Source organism: Ipomoea triloba, chromosome 12 (assembly GCF_003576645.1).
Source record: "Ipomoea triloba cultivar NCNSP0323 chromosome 12, ASM357664v1".
NCBI lineage: Eukaryota > Viridiplantae > Streptophyta > Magnoliopsida > Solanales > Convolvulaceae > Ipomoea > Ipomoea triloba.
In genome coordinates, this window is record NC_044927.1 from 2,120,725 (window position 1) to 2,144,207 (window position 23,483).

General features: G+C 35.0%; 4 protein-coding genes across 8 annotated transcripts; 1 reads left to right on the forward strand and 3 right to left on the reverse strand.

Moving 5' to 3' along the window:
• Positions 1 to 781: 781 nt before the first annotated feature.
• Positions 782 to 1,258, reverse strand: LOC115998749 (galactinol synthase 2-like). The gene has a single exon (XM_031238399.1). The coding sequence runs from the start codon at positions 1,226 to 1,228 to the stop codon at positions 917 to 919; it is 312 nt and encodes a 103-aa protein (XP_031094259.1). The 5' UTR covers positions 1,229 to 1,258; the 3' UTR covers positions 782 to 916.
• On the reverse strand, positions 782 to 5,569 carry LOC115998748 (putative pentatricopeptide repeat-containing protein At3g47840). Of its 3 annotated transcripts, none has more exons than XM_031238397.1 (3): positions 3,059 to 5,569; positions 2,812 to 2,937; positions 782 to 1,240 (listed from the first exon to the last, which is right to left on the reverse strand). In XM_031238397.1, exon 1 carries the CDS (start codon positions 5,548 to 5,550, stop codon positions 3,439 to 3,441), a length of 2,112 nt encoding a protein of 703 aa, XP_031094257.1. In that variant the 5' UTR covers positions 5,551 to 5,569; the 3' UTR covers positions 782 to 1,240; positions 2,812 to 2,937; positions 3,059 to 3,438. The 3 variants fall into 3 exon arrangements, with proteins under 3 accessions (XP_031094257.1, XP_031094258.1, XP_031094256.1); XM_031238398.1 differs by lacking the exon at positions 782 to 1,240 and adding an exon at positions 2,580 to 2,719; XM_031238396.1 differs by lacking the exon at positions 782 to 1,240 and having other exon boundaries at positions 2,580 to 2,937.
• Positions 5,570 to 6,022: 453 nt separating this feature from the next.
• Positions 6,023 to 8,509, reverse strand: LOC115999147 (actin-related protein 2/3 complex subunit 3). Its single transcript, XM_031238934.1, has 5 exons — positions 8,165 to 8,509; positions 7,873 to 7,922; positions 7,085 to 7,193; positions 6,688 to 6,957; positions 6,023 to 6,551 (listed from the first exon to the last, which is right to left on the reverse strand). The coding sequence occupies exons 2-5, from the start codon at positions 7,873 to 7,875 to the stop codon at positions 6,409 to 6,411; spliced, it is 525 nt and encodes a 174-aa protein (XP_031094794.1). The 5' UTR covers positions 7,876 to 7,922; positions 8,165 to 8,509; the 3' UTR covers positions 6,023 to 6,408.
• A 5,487-nt stretch (positions 8,510 to 13,996) lies between these two features.
• LOC115999146 (peroxidase 72-like) lies at positions 13,997 to 19,154 on the forward strand. Of its 3 annotated transcripts, none has more exons than XM_031238932.1 (4): positions 13,997 to 14,292; positions 14,432 to 14,623; positions 14,710 to 14,875; positions 18,546 to 19,098. In XM_031238932.1, the coding sequence occupies exons 1-4, from the start codon at positions 14,065 to 14,067 to the stop codon at positions 18,959 to 18,961; spliced, it is 1,002 nt and encodes a 333-aa protein (XP_031094792.1). In that variant the 5' UTR covers positions 13,997 to 14,064; the 3' UTR covers positions 18,962 to 19,098. The 3 variants fall into 3 exon arrangements, with proteins under 3 accessions (XP_031094792.1, XP_031094793.1, XP_031094791.1); XM_031238933.1 differs by lacking the exon at positions 18,546 to 19,098 and adding an exon at positions 14,963 to 15,546; XM_031238931.1 differs by lacking the exons at positions 13,997 to 14,292; positions 14,432 to 14,623; positions 14,710 to 14,875 and adding exons at positions 17,547 to 17,860; positions 18,018 to 18,209; positions 18,295 to 18,460 and having other exon boundaries at positions 18,546 to 19,154.
• Positions 19,155 to 23,483: the final 4,329 nt, after the last annotated feature.

Sequence of the window (23,483 nt, forward strand, 5' to 3'; positions counted from 1 at the left end):
ACAATTTTTATTTTTTTCTTATTTATTAATAACGTCATGACAATAACGAAAAAAGAAGTGCATATATGAAAAATAGTATGTGTTGCTCTTTTTCCATTTTGAGGTGGTAATTTATTCAAGTTGATGCTATTCGTCTATATGTACTAGAACAATCCATGACCCCACCATAAATCCATAATCTCATATTGCATGTGATTGTTGTTGTTGTTGTTGTTTTTTTTTTTTTAATCCATTTTATTTGCTTTTAATTATATTGTGGTCCAAGATTAGTCGTAAAAGATAGGTTGGAAGATTCAATAACAATCGTAATCAAAAGTTAACAAAACAAAGATAATAATAATAATAATAATTGTATTTCTTGGCAATGCTAAAGTATTGAATAACATTATAACTATTAAATGAGTGAAATTTTGACAGAATTTGACTATCGCTAATTTCAATTGATGCTATTAATTTTAATTGACTTCAATATTTTTTATATTATAATTTATTCATGTACTTTTAAGTTTAAAGTATTTCTAAGAGAGATTCACAAGTATTTTAGGTTTTATCAATTTTTTTAAAATAGAAATTTAGGAAACAATACTTATGTTTGTAAGAGTATATATTCTTATCATGTAACTTGTATTGGCTAGTATAGGCAACGGAATCGTCATAAATTTGTTATTATAACATTTTTTAGATAAGAGAAAATTATTATTATTATTATTATTATTAAAACAATAGTCACAATACAATGTTCTACTTAACCATCAAGATGATCCATTATTGGCACGAGCAGTTAGTTCTTTAATGGTAGATTATTAATAAATATCGAGATAATTGATAACGCTAAATTCTGCCCAAATGTTTGCAATTACCAAATTAAAAGCTCCGAAACAACATGCAAAAACATACAAGGACCAGAGGCTAATGATTATGCAGCAGATGGGGCGGTGATGTAACGAACAATGCCGGTCTTGGGAAGCACCGCCGGCGCCGGCGCCGTATTTTTGTAATCCAATGACTCGTCGTTGTATACGTCCCACCACTTCTTCACCGGCATCTTGGTGTCTTCCCTGTCCATGTTGGCCTCTTTTCCGGTGAACCCCCACGGCTTCGACCCCGCCGCGCAGTAGTGAACCACCTTCACTTTCTCCAGCTCCACATTCTCCGGGTGGCGCCACAGCATGGCTAGTACCAGGTTGTACACGTTCGGGATCGGCTTGTAAACGTTTCTGAAATACATGTTCAAGAAATCCTAGAAAAAAACAGACGATTTGTATTAGTAGTAGGGTTAGTCAGGGAAAACTAGTTAACATTGCAATAGAAATTGTTACTAATTAATACTACCTCCGTCCCATTTTGTTTGTCTGATTCCGTTAACGAGGCTTGACTGAAGTTATTATTAATTCAAATTTTCATAATATTAAGTTTAGTATTAATATACAAAATTTATATATTTAGAAACTACATTAAAAGTACTATTAAACACAAAAAATCAAATTTAAAAATAATTAAAAAAATTTAAAGAAAATAAGTAATGAAAAAAGAGTTGGTTTGACCAATGAATAGTAAACAGGACAGGTAAAATGAGACAGAGCGAGTAATTGGTATTAAAGCATGTGGACTTAGCATTCTGGGTATTTCGTGTTTCTTAAACTAACTAACTTGGATAGTCTTAAGGCCTACCCAAACGAAGATGATGGCATCAGTGCCGCCACTTGTGCTATAATTGTCGACGTTTCTGGCGAGGAATCGGCAAAAGTGGGACCGGCAGTGCCACGTTGCAACGACTTGGATAGAGGATAAGATCTTGCCACGTGGATGGAAAGAAAGCTTGAGGGACAGCTCGTGAATTGCATGGCTAACCGACTTTTCTAACATTTTATAGGTGTTATGTCGGTTTGTCTTAGTAATTACTCCCTACTTTTCTATGGAGTGAAATCAAAGACTCAAAATTTGGTTCAGCAACTTGTGTGAAGTTGGTTCAACAGTTCACTCTTTTTTTCTTTTTTTGAGTACGTTCAACAATTCACTTGATATTTATAAAATTTTAAATTTCATTTTCTAAGAGAATTATTCAGTGATCATTTTTTTTTAGGTAAAAATTTGTGTGAGGTTATCTTACAATAAAAACAAGTCGGATCAGGTGAAAATAAAAATGTAATACATATATGTACAAATGTAATACTTATTAGGAATAAAGTGCTTATTACTTCAGAAAAATTTAATGCTTTTTTTAATTAAAAGTATTATATTTTTAGTAAGGGACATTTTATTTCTTATTAGTATTACATTTTATTCAATTTTTCTCAATAGTTGAAAAGGACAAATTTACCCTCAAATTTTAAAAGTAACAGTTGCCGGCTCGTCCTCGTCCTCTGAACAGTTTTGGGCACGATTTGCTATACCAGAACACCAAGCATCGACTTCCTCTACTGCACTTTGTTCTTCATTCTCGCCGGATTTAATGGTGGATGGTTAGACATAATATCAAAACTATATTGACATTGCCGTAATTGTATACTGGATTCGGTAATTCATTAAAACTTGGAAAACTCAAACCAAATAGGTTAATAGACAATTTTCACGATGAGTCAGACTTGAACCTTGTGATTGTTAAATTAAGACTGGAGTTGTCTATGGTTCATTAAAACCGACCATATTGAGAGCTTGCATTGACTAACGACTAACAGTCTTAACCTACCAAGGAATATTCCTCAAGATTCTTTCCCAGCTGAATAGATAGATATGAGAAATTAGAGAATATAATGACAAATCATATTTGGATTTTCTGTTAAATATAATGCTTGGACGAAAAGTAGTTACCTTATTAGTATAATTTTCTCCAACTGCCCCAGCAAATCACTACAAATTTATGCAGCATTATAGAGTAACCTTGAACATGGAAATTGTTGTTCCAACTGATGATTCAACACACAGGTGGTCTGCACTCTGCAACAAACAATGCTCTTTCAGGAATGCAGAACATCTCAAAAACCATAAGGAACTTGAGGTTTTCATTGATATGTTAATTGGAACAGGAAAAAAAATGCAATAGCAAGTAGCAACACACCTTAGACAAATTTTCTGTTCCAAATTTGGAGATCCAATGGTGTTCAAGTTCCACATTCCAACACAACATCCTCTGCTTATGAGTTATGTGAGGATCTAGCATCTAGAGTCAGGGCTGCGGAGAAATTGTGATTTGGCACGCGAGAGCAACTTCATTTCATCAACTCAAGTCTTGCAGCCTTAAATAGAATTGCAGTCTTGTAGTGAATGCTCTCCAAAATTCATGGAGATGCAAACATAAATAATTCAACAATGAGGAGCTGATAGAGGAGCTGAGACTGCACAAGTTTTGCCCTCTTTCTATTTCAGACCCAGCTCATAGTCTGAAGAATTTTTAATTACTTAATGCTGATACAATGCCAGGTTTTGACTTGTCTTCTTCTACAAGGAAGCAATTTCCTGGGAAGTTAAATCAGTTTTTGAAGTCAATAACTCAAGAATGCTATATATATCTTCGCTTTTGGGGTGTGTTTTGTCCCCAGCAACGAATGCATACATCTCATCCTTGAGTTTTATCCAAGACCATCCAGGCTCTTTAATGACTCCTTTTGACCTCATCAGCTTCCTCAGTTCTGCTGCTTCTCTCCACTTCCCTTTAGAAGAATACAAGTTAGCCAGAGTAATATGAGCTCCAGCACAGTCAGGTTCCAGTTTAAGAATCTGCTCTGCAGCACGTCTTCCACATTCGACATCACCATGCACTCTACAAGCTCTAAGAAGCGTCGACCAAACAACATCATCCTTTTCAAACGGCATGCTCTTGATCATGTCCTCAGCATCACTTAATCGTCCAGCTCGGCAAAGCAGATCAATCATGCAACCATAGTGTTCTTTAGAAGGACTTAATTTATAGTCCCTGATCATTGCATTAAAGTAATGAAACCCAAGATCAACAAGTCCAACATGGCTACAAGCATTAAGAACTCCAATAAAGGCTATGGAATCTGGTTTCAAACCTGCCTCGGGGATTTTCTCGAATAAACTGATAGCTTCTCTGCTTTTCCCATGCTCAGCAAATCCATTAATCATAGCTGTCCATGACACAATATCATTACTCTGTGCCATGTGAAATATATTTGAGGCTTCTGTAATACTCCCACATTTTGAGTACATATTTACCAAAGCACTCTGTACCAGAGCTGTCCGATCTAAACCAATAATAAGGACGTGAGCGTGAAGTTGCTTCCCTTGATCAAGAATTGCCATAGTTCCGCATACACTCAATACACTAGCAAGGGCAAACTCTGTTGGCTTCGTTCCATCCCTTCTCATCCTCGAAAGAAGTCTAAATGCATCCTCGCCACGCCCAGCTTGAGCATGGCCTGCAATAATAGTGCTCCAAGAAACAATGTCTCTCTTGTTCATCGCGCTAAACACAATGGAAGTTGCATCTAGCAGCCCGCATCTAGAATACATTGTCATGACCGAATTTGCAACAGATGGATAAGCCATGAAACCTGCGCGTAATACATTAGAATGCAGTTGCTCCCCCCAATCTAGTCTTGCAAGGTTAGCACAAGCAGCAATGATTGCAGCATAAGTATACTCATTAGGGCTCGTGCTTGAGTCTCTCATTTGCAAGAATGCTTGGATTGCCCGCTGATCTTGACCCATCTGGACATATGTTGTTATTATGGTCGTCCACGACACCACATCCCTCAAGTTCATTCTTTCAAACAAGCACAAACCGTAATTTAGTTTCCCACATTTATTGTACATTGTGGAGAGACTATTAGCCACATAAGAGCCTGCACCAAAGCCTTTCTTTATAACCTGAGCATGAATTTCCCTTCCATAATTCAGATGCTCCATATCAGCACACGCCTTCAATGCAATAGCATAAGCATATGAATCATATTCTATCCCGTCTTCCCACATTTCCGAAAAATACTGTAAAGCATCATCATTATAACCCATATGAACAAGTCCAGTCACTAAAGCAGTCCAAGAAACAATGTTCCTAGTAGGCATCTCATCAAAGAGTCTGCAACCCTCCAAAGCTTTTCCCAATTTCATATACATATCAAGAAGTGAGCTTCCCACGAAAACAGAATTCACAAAACCAGTTCTTACAGAATACCCATGAATAAGTTCTCCATACTTAGCATTTGAACTGATCCCACAAGCCTTTACCGCAAGGCTAAGTATGAATGGGTCTAGTTGAAGACTAGGACAGACCCACATATTGTAAAACAAAGATAAAGCTTCGAATGAATTAGAAGCATTGACGTAACCAGCTATCATGTTGGTCCATGAGACTTCATCTCTGTGTGGCATTTTATCGAACACCTGACGAGCATCTCGTAGACGTCCTTTATTTATCAACTCCTTCAACTGAGAATTGATTTCCAGCACGTCGAAGCCATTGCTTTCTTTTGTTAGCTGATCTTTGCTATTCCACGTAGCCAATATATCTCTGGATTCAGCGTAGGCAATACTCGATGTTGCATGCCATTGTCTGATGCAACCCCACCGCCTTGCTGCTAACGCCATTTTTGTGCGTGAAGCGCAACACCGAAATTGGACCTTATTTTAATACCGACTTTTGATATTTGATTAATTTATTGCGATTCAAGCCTCTTTGAAAATGTGAACCTTATTTTGATATCGACTTAAATGTAATTTCATTATATTTTGATTCATTTATTGCGATTCAAGCCTCTTTTGAATAAAGGGAGAAGAGATTGTCAGTTTCATAAATACTACGTAGTATAAACTTGGAAGTTTATAATCTTAATTACATTTTTTTTTACTAAAACTTTTAACCATTTGAACACTCTTATATATGTGTGCCATTTTCAAAAAAATATATATATGTGTGCCTGTTTTTTAAAATTATTTATAGCTTCAAAAGAAATCTGCCTTCATTTGTTGATAGATGCTGCACTTTATCCTCCTCAATAAATGAATGAAAACATAAACAAGACAGAAAGACTTGTCTGTTCCAGCAATCAAATTAGATGAGTTTACCACCAAGGAACACCAGGAATGTAAAATTAGATAAAAACAAGAAAACCCATTACAAAGAAGACTGGTATGGAATCATTGCATCTGTTCATCAATCTTTGTAGCTGAATATAATGTAAAGGGGCAGTCAAAAGAGTCAATCGTAAAATGGAGTTTTCAGCCATAGGTATATGAGTATATCTTTGGTTCAACTATCTACATGTGATATTTAAACAACAATTTATAAAATGTATAGAGTAGTAAATTTAAGTGTTTTAAAAGGATATTCTTCTTGCCTTTCGTAACTTGACAAGCAGTCATTTTATCAACAATTGCTCGTTCCACGAATGGCCGTTGTAGGGGATGAACGGCATCTCTGCATCTCTTTTACAAGACTAGGTGGCTTCAAGTAGCAATTATGTTCATGAACTTTCTCTTTGCGAAAGCTAACCACCATTTGTTCGGAGTCCCATTAGCCCGATATGCAACACTGAGTAATCTCCCGCTTGTCTCCTCCCTTATTTGCTTCAGGTATTCTCTAAATAGCTCTGTGATAAAAAATCATAGTTTAGTACAAGATTTTAGTCTACACTATAGAATCTCATGTAAAATATATTCCATTATCAGACCAAAAAAGAATTGAGATTGCGGTGCAATAGAGTACATCCTTCATTTTTCACTTACTTGCTTCTTTTTGAGATTGCGGTGCACTGAATAACCCAGGGAAGGGAAAACCGGCCTCCCCAGGTACAGGAACCTTTTCAAGTCCTAAGTTTATTATAGCCTTAGTTCCTTCGGCTAAAGTCCTGCAGCCTTCAAGCCTCTTCAATGCCACATTTATATATAATGTCAAATAGATAAGGAGTTTATCTGCTGAACATTGAATATCGAAGTTTTTGAAGAAGACATTCGCTCTGAAGAATGTGATTGCTTCATCAATTATATCCGTGCTATCTGCATGAACAATATAATATAAGCAGTTCTCACCCTCTCAAGAACAAAAGAAACATAGGAAAAGAGAAATCCTCTAAGATTATTAGAGTACGTATCCAGGTAAATATGATGTCTTGGCAAGTCTAACCTTGTTCTGAAACTGGAGCAGGTCCCTTTATGTGGCTTTTAAGTGGCAGTAAAGGGCACCCGCAAGCTTTAGAAACTCCTTCCTCATCAACAAAACTAGAGTGATATACCTGCAAGCAAAACCATTACTGGGACTTATGAGGAAAAGAATTAGGTCTTGCAGACCCTAAAACTAGAGACAGCTGAACCAGCCTGACAACTGACAAGATTTCATATTAAAACTGGATCATCTAAACAGACTTAAGGAACCCTGCCTTGTGACCCTAGTTAGCAAAGGACAATAAGGAGGTAAACCAACATAGGTTGCCCATATCTGGCCGGCTCAAACTAAGAAGGCCATTAGGCCGCTCCCGCTGGGAGTCAAACTTGTAACCTTGTGGTTACCAAGTCAACAATCTGATCAACTCAGTTACGTTGCCCCCTTCAAAACCACTTAATCTGGCCTACGGTCTAGTTCCAACAGAAGCAGTAGGAACCAGAGTGCACCATTTCCTGTACAAACTAGTCTAGATACTCATTTGATCAAGGCTAGGCCATTAGTCATCCCAACCAAACATGATTTTCCTCAGTCAAATTCAGTCCCAATCCAGATTTAGTGAAATCAAGATCACTTGCCATCCCTACCTCCAACATAAATATTAAAAAACAATGGAGGAAAAGAATTGAAAATGGACTTTGGATAATGATAAATCATTCTCAGCTACTAAGACAAATCACAATGCAACCTCTACACTGCTTAATGAAGTATTTTGAGTTAAAAGAAAAAACAAAAAAATCAATCCCACATACCATTTTGCTTGAATACAATCTTGTTCTCCACCTTCCAACTTTTTACTAATCTGCAACAAAAATCCGAAAGCACAAATAGACCAAATTTTATAAAACTAAGTCCAAATATCCAGAACTCAATAAGTTAACGTAACTAAACAAATGTGATGAATACAAATGTCTGCCTGAGAGTAATTTCAATTTCACAATTCACACCAAATTGAATGCGAAGTATTGTCGAAAGCAAGAAAAGTGGTGTATTCCCTTTGAATAATTTAAATTTTCAAACTGTTTTCAAGTCACCGTAAATTACCTCCGGACTCCGATCTCGACGATTTGCTGACAGGTCAGCAAAGTTCGGAGCAGCGGCGGTGGGCGGATCGCAGTGTTTAGAACTTTAAATCGGAGCAGCCGGCAGGTGTTCGAACTTCGCAGGAAATGTGAGCACAGAGTTGGAAGGGATACGAGCAACGGCGGCCGGCGGTGGTGCTGGATTCTGCTGGGCGCTTGCCGGTGAAGCAATTCCGATTTCTAAGGAGAGAATCTGAATCCCGTTGGGCCTCCAGGCGCTAGCCTCTGAAGCTCCTTAGTAACAAAGATCTGAATCCCCCGCACTTTGATGTTATTGGAGATATTTGCAGTAGATCTTGATCCTCCGTCGAGAGATTATTGGGTCTGGGCCGTCAAAACATATTCATTTTGGGAAAACACACTTTTGGCCCTTCAATTGTTTTACTTTTAAAAATTTAGCCCCTATCAATTGATTTGGACAAACTTAGTCCTTCAATAGAAACATTGTTAGTCCATTATTTTATATAATTAGAAACATTGTTAATAATTTTTTTTCATGAGATTGTATTTGTCAATTACTCTCCAATTTCATGCTCTCTTCTCTTAAATATCCGCAATCTTCATTAAACATTTGAATGACAAGAACCCTAACTCAAACTATCAAAACCAATCAATATTTTTTTAATGAAAGTTTTCTTGAAATTAATCTGCATCATGACATAATAGCAAATGGGAAGTCTCCAAAAGAAGAAATCTTACCACAGCCTTCTTGTTTCCAGAGACATCAATTTGTACAACAACATTGATATACAGGTCCATCAAGTCACTCTTGAGCTCTTGGTTGGTATATTCCAAATCAAACAAGGCTTGTGTCACTAACTCGTCAAATTCTAAAGGCTCAGCCTCCTTATCCTTCCGAATCTTTGTCAACGAGGTATACATCTTCGCCAATGAGTTAACTTTGAAGATGAAGATGGCGTAAATTGTTAAGAGGAGAGAGAATGAAATTGGAGAGTAACTGACAAATATAGCCCATCAAAATAAAATTATTAATAAAGTTTCTAATTATATAAAATTAGGGACTAAATTTAATACATTATGGACAATTGAAGGACTAAGTTTGTTCAAATAAATTGGCAGGGGCCAAATTTCCAAAAGTAAAACAATTGAGGGGCCAAAAGTGATGTTTTCCCTATTCATTTTATTTCCTGTTTCTTAGTTTTTTTTTTTTTTTTTTTTTGCTTCCATCCGATTCAACTCGGTGGTGCACACCTACAAGGCAAATTATTCTGTCGATCATGGTCCACATATCTGTGTGGTCACTTTCAATCTTAATTGGGTCAAAATGAATCGGATTATCTAAGTGAGATGTTTAATTTGATATATTATACACTCAAAATGAATTATGTGTAAATTAGAAATTAAATCTCAAAATGTACCCATAGTAGCCGGGAAACCTTTTAAGTAGCCTTTGTCCCGTACATTGAGAAAAGATGTGTGTTTACACTAGTACAAACGCACTTTCATTTTTAAAGAGGTTGAATTGTGTAGCGTGGAGACTTTCTTTCGTGCTTGGGGTAAGAGAAGTGGGGGTTGAGTCTTGTGCACCTACAACCCAAGTGTGTTGAATGTTCATCTGAAAATTGGAATAATAGTTATAAGTGGGAGTTATAATTTAGTTTAGTGATAATTCACATTTTACTACTTAGAGTTTAGTATTTAAGATTTAGGATTTAACTTTTTAGTTAATTAGATTTTAAAGCTTGAAATAAGCTAGAATATTCCCTAATATATGCTATATAGGAGTACATCTTTTGAAAATATGCAGAATAATAATATACAACTCATTTTTTCAAAAAAAAAAATAATAATAATAAAATTAATATGCAACTCATATTATTCATAATACCCCCATTAATTCTCACTTCCGGAATTTCGATTCATCCATTCTCAATCCTTTATCGTCTTGAAGTAGTTAACACTTACGCAAAATAGTGTATGTTTTAATGCAAGATCATATTACAAAAGTACTAAATATATACGATATTAGAGTATGTGAATTACAAGTTACCAAATTTTGCATGAATCTTGCTACCGGTACGGTTGAACAAAGCTATATATGTTGACTTTTTTTTTTTTGAAAACTATATATGTTGACTTAGTCAAGTGATATGTGTCGTTTTGTAAAGTTTTCAAACACATACATTAATATAACAAGTTTTGGGCGGTGTGATTGAAGTACCTGCAGGATTTTTTGTTTTTTTTTTAATATTACTAACTCTATTACAATGCAGTATCTGTTCATAACTACTTTCTCAAAATTCAACATTGCCTGCACTGAGGCTCGAACCCACCACCCCCCGTATAAAGGGAAGGGTTTGATGCCACTGGACCACAAGTTCCTTGGCACGGGATAATTTTATGCAACACAAAAAATTAAAAGTTTAGACCAAACACCAACTGAGTCAATCACGTAGTTAACTTGATAATTACAAAATTTTAATTTCAATTTTTTATGAGAGTTGTCTATATGAGTTTTCTTAACTTGAACCGGTCAACAATAAATAGTTTAAATTGATTTATTTTCTTATAGTTATTTGCTAACTAAAATCACAAGATGAGTTTCACATCTAATGCATCTTCTAACTGTAGGATTTCCTAGAAATCAAAGAAAATTAAAAATTTGCCCAATCGTTGCGTCATTGCTTGCATAATTATCGTACCCAGAAACAACCTTGAAATTGCATGCACCATAGATACATGAATTACAAATTCTGCAAATGCTCTGTCTATTTTTGTTGTTGTTGTTGTTTATTTGAAAAGAAGAAGAAAAATAGAGGAGCAGTTCTCCTAATCCCTACCTGTCCTAATAAATCATTCATTCATTTTGCCGTAAAGATTGACCTATCATTCTACTTTAGCCTTTCCTTTTATAAATTACATATCCGTACACTCTTGTCCCTTAAAAAAAGTTGAAATTCGAGCCTCTTTTATATTGAAAAATCAATAGAAGACTTAAAACTTAAAAGTGTCTCCTACAATTAAGACCTACTCAGAACACATCGTAATTTAATGCCAAATCCCATTAAATAACTCTTCCCTTGTAAATGAATAGTTATTTTTAAGACTAAAAAACTTTTCAAACAATAGAAAATGACACTTTTTCCCCCTATGTTATGTGCTTATAGCCCACTTTTTCCCCCTGTGTTATTAAAGTGGCAGTTTTTTCCCCTCAGTTATTTTAAAAGTGGTAGTTTTCTTCCTTGTAATATTAAATTGACATTTTTGCCATTAAAAATAACCATTTCATTTTTTTTATTCTCCAACCAATTATTACTAATATGTATGGAAGATCACAGTTTGATACGAACCTAATCGAACACTGTAGCAATTGAACTTAAATAGTATAGACGGTTACGGTTACGATTCAGAACCAAAAAAATAAAATAAAATAATTGTTGAATTTAGACTATTTTTAAATTAGAAATAATATTATAAAAATAAATAAATAAATAAATAAGTTTTGATTTGCGGTTCAAAATCGAAATTGGAACCGAACCGTACCGATTTATCAAAATAAGTGTTTGATCATTTTTACTATATATGACTGTGGTTAAGTTCCGGTTCACGGTTCAACAATTATTTAATTTTATTTTTCAGTTATGAATCGTAACTAAAACCGTCCATACTATTTCGGTATGATTGCTACAGTGTTTGGTTAGGTTCGAATCGAATCGTGATCATCCATACCTATAAGTAATAATTTGTTGGAGAAGAAAAATAAATGAAATAATTATTTTTAAGGGTAACAATGTCAATTTAACATTTCAGGGGAAAAAACTGATACTTTAATAACACAGGGGGAAAAAGTGCTATAAACACATAACATAGGGGGAAAAAGTGTCATTTTCCCTTCCAAATAATACTATTTACCTATTTTCCTAACATTTCGTATTTTACATTATTAAAATTACTATTTTTTCATTTCTCATCTCTCATTTTCGTCCTACCTAGATTACCAACATTTATACCTAGCTAACTGGCAATATTATATTAATCAAGATTTTATATGCATTAGTAAAATGCCTTTGAATTTACCCCTTCAACCCATTGCTAATGCTTTTACGATACGCAAGAAGATTTAAGAGGCGGTTTAAGGTTTCCTCTTATGTTGCCCAATTGAAATATATTAAAAGAATTAATTTTATGGCACTAGAATCTCCAACTCCAAGGGTTCTTTATGTCCCGGCCTGACAGAGCATCTGTGAGGATGTAAATTATAGTAACTCAATTAAACACAGAGTACACGGAAACTAGACTTTTGTTTAGTGCGCACAAAAAGTCCTTTACTTTGAGAGATTACGCTCACAATACTGCTGGTAAGACTCAACTCTGATCTTTCTTTATAAATTTTATTCATATGATCAACTGAGCTGCAATAATTATATTAGAGTGCAATGACTGGATGGAGAGAAGTATTTATTGAATTAATATAACACCGTACCAGATATGATTAGGCTGTTAAGTAAAGAAGATAAGAAACATTAATAATGTAAAAACATTTGACTCAATCTTCTCTCGAATTTTGTCAACAGAGCAGGTGGTTGTCGATTTGTTTAATGTTTGATGTTTCCGCGTGCTTCGGTCACAAGCCAATATGAAAATATGACTGACCAAATCAAGCCTCCCGCCGACTCCTTATTAATGCTTGTACTGTCGCTATACGAAGTTTCTATTGTTAACCATACTTAAATCACTTAAATCCTTTTCATTTGAGTTAACATCTTTTACTATTTTATAACCGTTACTTCAATTGAGAGTTCATTGATACTCATTTAGTTGTTGAGTCTAGCTAGGAATGACAATGAGTCGAAAATCACTACATATACCACCTGATCAATTTTCTCCACCTACTCTCACCTTGATCTATAGTTGGTGAACTTTTTCAAAATTCACCCTGCCCATTGGATGGTACTATGCTAGCACTCACTATGGATGTCCACCATTTATTATCTTATTAAAAAATTCAGAATATAATAAATTACGTATAATAAAATAATAAAGTTTATTAGTTAAATTAAAATATAAAATAATAAAAATATTCAAATATAATAAATAAATTCTTAATTTTAAAAAAAATAAACATATTAGTTGAGAAAGTATATATGAACATATACTACATGTAACATGGTCAATAGTACTAAAAAAAATTATATACTAGTATTTATTTTAATAATAATTATTATTATATCAATAACAATAACATGACGGGTTGGTTGGATTTTAACCTTCTAGGTAAGATAAAACTTGCATTCAACCTGATCTATTATGAATCTAATTTTTTAGGTCAACTCCAACTTTTTTTTTGAAAAAAAAAAAAAAAAGTTGAGGTCGACCTAACCCCAACTTAATTACTCATTATCACCCAAAAAATACATGCAAGGTGAATTCAAGTGAATATATCCAAACGCATTGAAATTGCCATTCTTAGTTGAGTGACTGATGCATATGTATATGTTTAGTCATATTATTCTTTGCAATAATGTAACGTTATGATGTACTCCATATGTGAGAAAACGTTGAAATTCTTGCATAACTACCGAATTGGATTGTACTTGTAATTGGTAACAGGATTAATGAATTTGTACTGCTTTCAAACAAATCCTTTGTTGACTATTCATGCATGGCGAATTAAAAATTCTGGATTGATTGACTCCTTCACTTGTTAATTATATGGGGCAATCAATATTACTTTTTCCTACCAACTCCAAAGCTCTATTGATGTATCTGATTAAGTCTCTTCCACTTGGACTCTATAAATACTCACACCCAATCTCACATTTTCATCAGAGCTAGCCATTGGTTTTCAGCACTGTTAAGCCTCAGTTTTCCAGAGAGTATAACAGCTTAAGTTTGGCAACAATGGCTGGGTCAATCAGTTGTTTCTTCATGGCCATTACTCTTCTTGCTTTTGCACCGGTTTCCCTCTGTTACAAGGGCTATGGTGGTAGCCTGTATCCACAGTATTACGAGAAGTCGTGCCCAAGAGCGCTAGAGATTGTCAGGTCTGAGGTTGCGAAAGCCGTGGCTAAAGAAGCACGAATGGCTGCTTCTTTGATCAGGCTCTCCTTCCATGACTGTTTCGTTCAGGTACTTGTCAAAAACTTTACTCAATAAGGCCCCGAGGTCCCTTACTTTATGTTATGAGTTCATAGAAAATAATTTTGCATGGAGTTATTTATTATTAGTGTTACTAATTATAATATAATATGAATGTGTGGTGTATTAGGGGTGTGATGCATCTATACTTCTAGACAGCGGTAATGGCATAACCAGCGAGAAGAATTCTAACCCCAACAGAAACTCTGCTCGTGGGTTTGATGTGATTGATGATATCAAAGCTGCCCTGGAGAAGGAGTGCCCTCAAACTGTTTCTTGCGCTGATATTATGCAACTTGCTGCCAGGGATTCTACAGTTCTGGTAAAAACCACCACCTCTGTTTCTACCAGATTATGTGTAGTTTTGCTCTGATACCAAATTAAATAATATGTTGTTATTATAAACAGAGTGGTGGACCATTTTGGGAAGTCCCATTAGGAAGGAAAGACTCCAGAAGTGCCAGCCTGAGTGGCTCCAACAACAACATCCCTGCACCAAACAGCACATTCCAAACCATTCTTAACAGGTTCAAGAACCAAGGCCTTGATCTTGTTGATCTTGTGGCATTATCTGGTAAGTATATATTGACTAAACCCCTGAGTTTTGTGAATCCAGAAACATTAATTTTGGTTAAATGACTAAGAATCTTGTGGGTGACAGGGAGTCACACAATTGGGAACTCAAGATGTGTCAGCTTCAGACAAAGGCTTTACAACCAAGCTGGGAACAACCAACCAGACTCTACCTTGGATCAGTCCTATGCTGCTCAGCTCCGAAACAGGTGCCCGAGATCCGGGGGCGACTCGAACCTGTTTTTCTTGGATTTTGTGAGCCCAACAAAGTTTGACAACAGCTACTTCAAGCTGTTGTTGGCAAACAAGGGACTTCTCAACTCAGACCAAGTTCTGACCACCAAGAATGATGCATCATTGCAGCTGGTGAAAGCATATGCAGAGAACAATGAGCTTTTCCTTCAACATTTCGCCTCGTCCATGATTAAGATGGCCAACATTTCACCTCTCACTGGTTCCAATGGAGAAATCAGGAAGAATTGCAGGAAGATCAACTCTTAGTACAAATAATATAAAGTATAAACTCAACAGAGAGGCAGCAGAAATAATGGAGTAATATTTTGTCTTGGTTGTCATGTATTGTCCTCTTTTTTTCCATTTTTCCAGCTTTTGAGTGTCTGTATTTCCTATTTTTTGATCGTTTTGTTTTGAATGGAAAGTTTTGTTTTTTAATTCAAAGTTATTACCGCTACTTAAGTAACCAATAAGAACCAAGAGAATAGAAGATGGCAAGACTGTAATCCATGATCAGGTCTGTGACTAGAAAATTGAAAATTATATACTCTATAATTCAAAATTATAGAATGGATCAAGCCCAAAACACTAGGCCCAGGCCTAAAGAATGGCAACTAATAAAATAAAGAAAGGCCCCAGCCAACCAAGGCTCAAACATAAAGAATGAAATATTTGAAATAAAAAATGTAGAAATGCAGGTGCAGGATGAAATATTTGAAATAAAAAATGTAGAAATGCAAGTGCAAAGTCCTCTAATAAGCCCAAGTCTTCTAGTCAACACTCGAAAATCCGGTAGCATAACGACCAGAACATGGACGTATCAACCAAATAGCTATATAACACATGAGGCACACAGACTGCTATAAGCCCATAAAGAAAGTGAGGGACACATGCTCCCATCAAAAGCTGGCACTAAACCAAATAACAAAACTGAATAAGATGACAGGCAGGCCGAAAGTAAGAACATGGCATGCAAGCCCAAGAAACAGGGCACACACAAAAACAGTGTCCGCAAGATATGACACACACGCCTCATCAATAATAGCATCAGCATAACCAGCAACAACTAAACACAACTTGTACCCCAACGGGATTAGCTAAAATTGGCCAGCAGCAAGCCTGGTCAGACCAACGAATTTGGTGAATTCCTCTCCGGCTACCCGTTCAGTCCAAATCAGGGTGCAACTTCTTACCGCAAACACCGACGTTGAGGCATGACCAATTGTTTGTTTAAAAGTTAGGGTTGGTTTTCAAATGTAGGGTTTTCAATTGTTTAAATTTTCATGTTTTTTTTTAGTTTTATTCAATTGTTTGATCATTCTAATTTTACTTGTCTAGGATGGAAATGGTTATGAGTTTTTTCTTTGGAAAGAACAAAATATGCCTCTCGAAAATGCTCATATCCTTCTTGAATGGATTCCTTGACTCCAAACTTGAAAACTACCTTCCAAACACTTCAATTCCTTACATGCTATTATAACTCTGGATGTGCCTATAGATAAAACAACACAATTAAGCTTTAACTCACATAAGTTCTGAAACATTTCATGCACAAAATAAGCTAAGTAAAGGGATAAAAGTATAGAGGTTTTATCACGAGCGTGCCTTTGGATCAGTCATAAATGAAAGATAATTAAAAATTTGCCCAATCATTGCGTCATTGCTTGCATAATTATTTTTATCGTACCCAGAAACATCCTTGGAATTGCATGCATGCAATATAGATATATACATGAGTTACGAATTCTGCAAATGCTGTATGTGTCTAAGTTTTTGTGTGTTTTTGAAAAGAAAAATAAAAAATAGAGGAGCAGATCTCCTAATCCCTACCTGCCCTAATAAATCATATCATTCATTCGCGTGCTTCAATCTCAAGCTAATATAAAAATATGACTCACCAAATCAAGCCTCTCCCGGCGACTAGATAGTTATTATCCATTGATAAGCTTTTGCATAAGGGATCATCAAGCACTATAACATACCCATACTGCACTGCTCTCTCTATCCCGACCTCATACTTAAGTGACTAAAATCCTTTTCAGTTGAGCTAATGTCTTTTGGAATTTTAGAACAATGAGTAACTGATGCACCGTGGATATGTTTAGTCATATTCCTGTTAACAATGTAATGTTACTGAATTGGATTGAGCTTATAATTGGTAGAATGAAGAGCCATATATGATATATGATCAATTTGGACTGCATTAAAACAAATGGTTTGTTGACTATTCATGGCAAGTTAAAACAAATTTGGACTGCATAAAAAATTTGGATTGATCTTCGCCTCCACTTGTTAATTTCATGGGGGGGCAATCAATATTACTTTTTCATACCAACTCCAAAGCTCTATTCATGTATCTGTGCAAGCCTTCTTTTACTTCAACTCTATATATACTCACACCCCATCTCACATTTTCATCACAGCTAGCCATTGGTTTTCACTTTTCAGCACAGTTAAGCCTCAGTTTTCCAGAGAGAATATATAACAGTAGCTGTAGTTAGGCAACAATATAATGGCTGGGTCAATCAGCTGTTTCTTCATGGTCATTAGTAGTCTTGTTGCTTTTGCACCACTTTCCCTCTGTTATGAGGTCTATGGTGGTGAGGGTGGTAGCCTGTATCCACAGTATTACGAGAAGTCGTGCCCAAAAGCACTAGAGATTGTTAGGTGTGAGGTTGCGAAAGCCGTCGCTAAAGAAGCAAGAATGGCTGCTTCTTTGCTCAGGCTCTCCTTTCATGACTGTTTTGTCCAGGTACTTGACAAAAATTTTACTCTGCAAGATCCCGAAGCACCTTACTTTATACTCCGTATTAGGAGTTTAAGTCTCACCGAAAATAATGTTGCATGGAGTTTGTTGTTTATGGTTGGTGTTACTAATTATAATATAATATGCATGTGTGATGTATCAGGGGTGTGATGCATCTCTGCTTCTAGACAGCGGTAATGGCATAACTAGCGAGAAGAATTCTAACCCCAACAGAAATTCTGTTCGTGGGTTTAATGTGATTGATGATATCAAAGCTGCTTTGGAGAAGGAGTGCCCTCAAACTGTTTCTTGTGCTGATATTCTGCAACTTGCTGCCAGGGATTCTACAGTTCTGGTAAAAACAACCACCTCTGTTTTTACCAATTATGTGTAGTTTTGCTCTGATACCAAATAAAATGATATGTTGTTATTGTAAACAGAGTGGCGGACCATTCTGGGAAGTCCCATTAGGAAGGAAAGACTCCAAAAGTGCCAGCCTGAGTGGCTCCAACAACAACATCCCTGCACCAAACAGCACATTCCAAACCATTCTCACCAAGTTCAAGCGCCAGGGCCTTGATCTTGTTGATCTTGTGGCATTATCTGGTAAATATATATATATACACACATTAAGTCAATAATTGATACCTCTGAGTATTAGTAAAATGACTAAGAACCCTGTGGGTGACAGGGAGCCACACAATTGGGAACTCAAGATGTGTCAGTTTCAGACAAAGGCTTTACAACCAAGCTGGAAACAACAAACCAGACTCTACCTTGGATGAGTATTATGCTGCTGAGCTCCGCAATAGGTGCCCGAGATCAGGGGGCGACTCGAACCTGTTTTTCTTGGACTTTGTGAGCCCGACAAAGTTCGACAACAGCTACTTCAAGCTCTTGTTGGCAAACAAGGGACTTCTCAACTCAGACCAAGTTCTGAGCACCAAGAATGAAGAATCATTGCAGCTGGTGAAAGTATATGCAGAGAACAATGAGCTTTTCTTTCAACATTTCGCCTCGTCCATGATTAAGATGGCCAACATTTCGCCTCTCACTGGTTCCCATGGAGAAATCAGGAAGAATTGCAGGAAAATCAACTCTTATTAATACAAATAGTATAAACCCCCCTGAGAGGCAATAGAAAGAATAATATTTTGTGCCTTGATTGTCATGTATTGTGTTCTTTTTCCAAATTCCCAGCTTTTGAGTGTTTGTATTTCCCCCTTTTTTTTTGATCGTTTTGTTTTTGAATTGAAAGTTAAGTACCCTGTTGTTTACTACTAAAGTAATGATAAGTGATAATTTGGCTTTGTGGTGCACTTCATTTAATTGCATTTGGCATGTATCTTAATGCATTTCAGATGAAAATCACCATGAGTAGCAGCGTGACCTCAAGTATCCACAACATCTCCTCTGTGGACACGGACCACGGACCACATGTCCAGAATGTGTTTACCCTGTGGTCACGATGATGTGAGCATGACCATGACCACATGCCCATAATCTATTTTATGTATAATATATCCAGACACAAGTCCCACTTGCGTATGTGGTCAACATTCGAGAAAAAAAAATTTACAAATTCATGTGGGACATGCGTATCCGTGCTCTTTTTTCGGGTCTAAGTTTTAAAATCTTCCCATTTTTGTCAACAAATCTAATTTTATTCCTATTTCAGTCTTTAACCCGTAATAGTGGTAGTGGGGTAGTGTTGTGGTGGTGGTGTGGAGGTGATGGTGGTAGAGCGTTGGTGGTCGTGGTTAGGAAATTGAAATGACTTCACAACAAAAGAGGGGAAGTCGAACTCATTTTCTAATAAGAAAATAAGGATTTTTTTTTTTACCAAACACCCCTCTTCATTTAATTGACATTTTTCACTCTTTACCAAACACTAAAAATCAAAAAAATAATTTACAAAAATCATTTTCCAGGTTTTCAAAGACACCCTTAGGGCATTTGGTTCGGGTTATTTAAGTTAACAAATGTTATATTTGGCTGGTTATATAACATTTCTATGTTTGGTTGAAGTTATCTAACTTTCCCATGAAATAAAATTTAACATTCATAGTTCACACTAACTTTTTCCTTATTTTGGAGGGAATGTGGTACCTATGATATCCTAAGGTAATATTAGATTCCCTTGCTCTTTTACAAACTTTGCCCTTCACTTTTCACCCGATAAAATCATATTGGTTTCTCTCGAATCTCTAACAAACATGTAATTAATTTTATGTGGAGCTTATTTTCTGTTCAGTTCTCGATCATAACTCTTTTTCTTTTTCCAGTATGTTCTCCCCTTCTCCCTTTGTAGGAGGAAATTATTTTCTGTTACCTGTAACTTTTGCATGATTTACATGTCATTGTTGAGTTTTTATATCTCTATATTGCACTTTATTTGAAGATCATTATTTACGGACATAAAAAAACTAATGACTTAGAGGTTGAGAATAATACATATTGAAATGGCCCAAAAATTAAAAGATTTTTGAACTTTATATATTGAAATGTATGAAAAAAATATTGACGTATTAAAGTAAAATACAACCCTTCCACTAAACAATTTTATATTACATGCATATATCAGTTTTAACTAAATACAGGAATTCAACATTTTCAACAATCCAACATTCCCAATAATATAATATTCTCTAAGGTCATCTGACATTCCATGAACCAAACGACCTAACAAGATTTTTTCAACTTGTTAAATGTATTACGGAGTAAAAAGAATTAATTTTATGGACACCATAATTTTGATATTTGATAATTATGTTACTGTAATGAATGGATCAACATAACTATTTATTTGATTAATATAAATAAGCATGCACCTTCACAAGATATGATTAGGCTGTTATATCAACAGAACAAGTTTTTTTTCAAAAAAAAAAAAAAAACAGAACAAGTTATTTAATTAATATACACTAATTTAAGTAACTTCACCAGATATGATTAGGGTGTTAGCAGGATGAAAAACATTGAAAATGTAAAACATTTGACTCATTTTGCAATCACTTTTAGGAAAACCGTAGTCACTATCCGAGGGTGTGCATTAAGTAAATCCGCCTTTGTTATTCTAACAGTCAAATGATCACAATAAGGTAAATCAACTTAGTTGACCGGCTCAAACCAAGAATGTCAATAGATTGATAGTCGCTAATAATTAAATTTAAAATCTTGTAATTACCAAGTCAATAGTCTGACCAACTTGTTTGGAGTTGTCCCATTTACAATCATATTAGTTTGTCAACATAGCAGGTGGTTGTTCAGTTGTTCATCAGTTTAATGTTTCACCGTGCTTCAATCACAAGCCAATATATATGAAAATGCGACTGACCTAATCAAGGCTCCCGGCGACTGGTTATTAGAGTTCTATTACATTACTCTCATTTTCTACTCCCTCACTTTTACTCCCTGACGTGACAAGATATAATAAAGGGAAAATTACATTTTTCGTCCCTAAGTTATAGGGTAATTGCAGAATTTGTCCCTAAGTTATGGTAATACTCACTTTTCGTTCCTAAGTTCTCATGGGCGTTGCACTTTTCGTCCCTGAGTTATTCAAATTGCAAATTCCGTCCCTAAGTTATCATTGTGTTGCACCTTTTGTTCCTAACATAAGTGTGCAAATTTCGATAAATTTTCGTTTAAAAAATTTTAATCGAACTTTTCCGGTTCAATGCCAAATTTTTTAATGAGGTTTACTGAAAAAGTTTGATTAAAAATTTTTTAAAACGAAAATTTACCGAAATTTGCAAACTAGTTAGGGACGAAAACTACTTCGGTAAATTTTCGTTTAAAAAATTTTTAATCGAACTTTTCCGGTTCAATGCCAATTTTTTTAACGAAGTTTACTGAAAAAGTTTGATTAAAATTTTTTCAAAACGAAAGTTTACCGAAGTTTGCAAACTTAAGTTAGGGACGAAAACTACTTCGGTAAATTTTCGTTTAAAAAAATTTTAATCGAAATTTTCCGGTTCAATGCCAAATTTTTTAACGAAGTTTACTGAAAAAGTTTGATTAAAAATTTTTTAAAATAAAAGTTTACCGAAGTTTACAAACTTAAGTTAGGGACGAAAAGTGCAACACAATGATAACTTAGGGACGGAATTTGCAATTTGAATAACTCAGGGACGAAAAGTGCAACGTCAATGAAAACTTAGGGAAGAAAAGTGAGTATTACTATAACTTAGGGACGAATTCTGCAATTACCCTATAACTTAGGAACGAAAAATGCAATTTTCCCTATAATAAATTATCTTCATTATGTGGATTCCAAGAAAAGTGTCAACATCAAATTTTTGTGTGACGGAATAAAAGTAACTAAGTAAAGAGTATAACTTGAGAATCCAAATAGGAGTTTTTTGCATTTTTAGTCCAACGACTATAGTGGCACTTGTAGGATTGGTCCACGACTTTCAAACTTTGTAATTTTGGTCCATGACTATTGTTTTTTTTGCAAAAATGGTCCTTCCGGCGCCGAAAAACAAAAACCGGCGAATTTTCCGGTAATTTTTCGCCGGAAAAAAAATTGACATATTTTCCGTTAATTTATCGCCGGAAAAAAATTCTCCTTTCAAGTAAGATTAAAACTGTCATTTCTAAAAAATTAATGTATTTTACTTTTTATTCAAAAATTGACATTTCTAAAAAATTTCCCTTTATGTTGGCAAATGTTATTACTGGGCAAAATTATTCAAATATTATTTTTACTTTTTAGTTTAAATTTAATCCTAATAATATTATTTTTTGTTGATCTTGAATTTGTATTAATAATTTTAAATTTGTACCTAATTGGCTAAAAAGTAAATATAATTTAAATTTAAACGAAAAAGTAAAAATAATTTTGAATTTATATTTAATTTACTAAGATTAACTTGGCTACGTATGCTTTTAGAAATGAATTAGTTTTAACTTTAATTAGTTTACCAAAATAAAAAAAATAATTAAATTGACTAAATATGTTTTTAGAAATGAATTTGTTTTAACTTAAATTAATTGTTTAGAAATGTCAATTTTAATCTTACTTGAAACGAGAATTTTTTCCAGGCGAGAAATTGACGGAAAATATGTCAATTTTTTTTTTTGGCGAAAAATTAGCCGGTTTTTGTTTTCCGGCGCCGGAAGGACCATTTTTGCAAAAAAAAAAACAATAGTCATGGACTAAAATTGCAAAGTTTGAAAGTCGTGAACCAATTCTACAAGTGCCACTGTAGTCGTGGGACTAAAAATGCAAAAAACTCATCCAAATAGTATTTTCCTGGTTATTAATGCTTGTACTGTTATTGTGTGAAGCAGTACGAGGTTTATATTTATAACATAATGTTCTGGTGTTTGTGAGAAAACGTTGAAATTCTTGCATAACTACCGAATTGGATTGTACTAATAACCATTTCTACTGCATTAAAACAAATCCTATGTTGACTATTCTATTCATATTAAAAATTCTGACTCCTTCAGATGTTAATTTCATGGGACAATCAATGTTACTTTTTCATACCAACTCCAAAACTCTATTGTATCTGTGCAAGCCTTCTTCGACTTGAGCTCTATATATACTCATACCCTATCTCATATTTTTATCACAGCTATCCATTAGTTTTCTTTTCATAACATCTGAAGTTAGCTA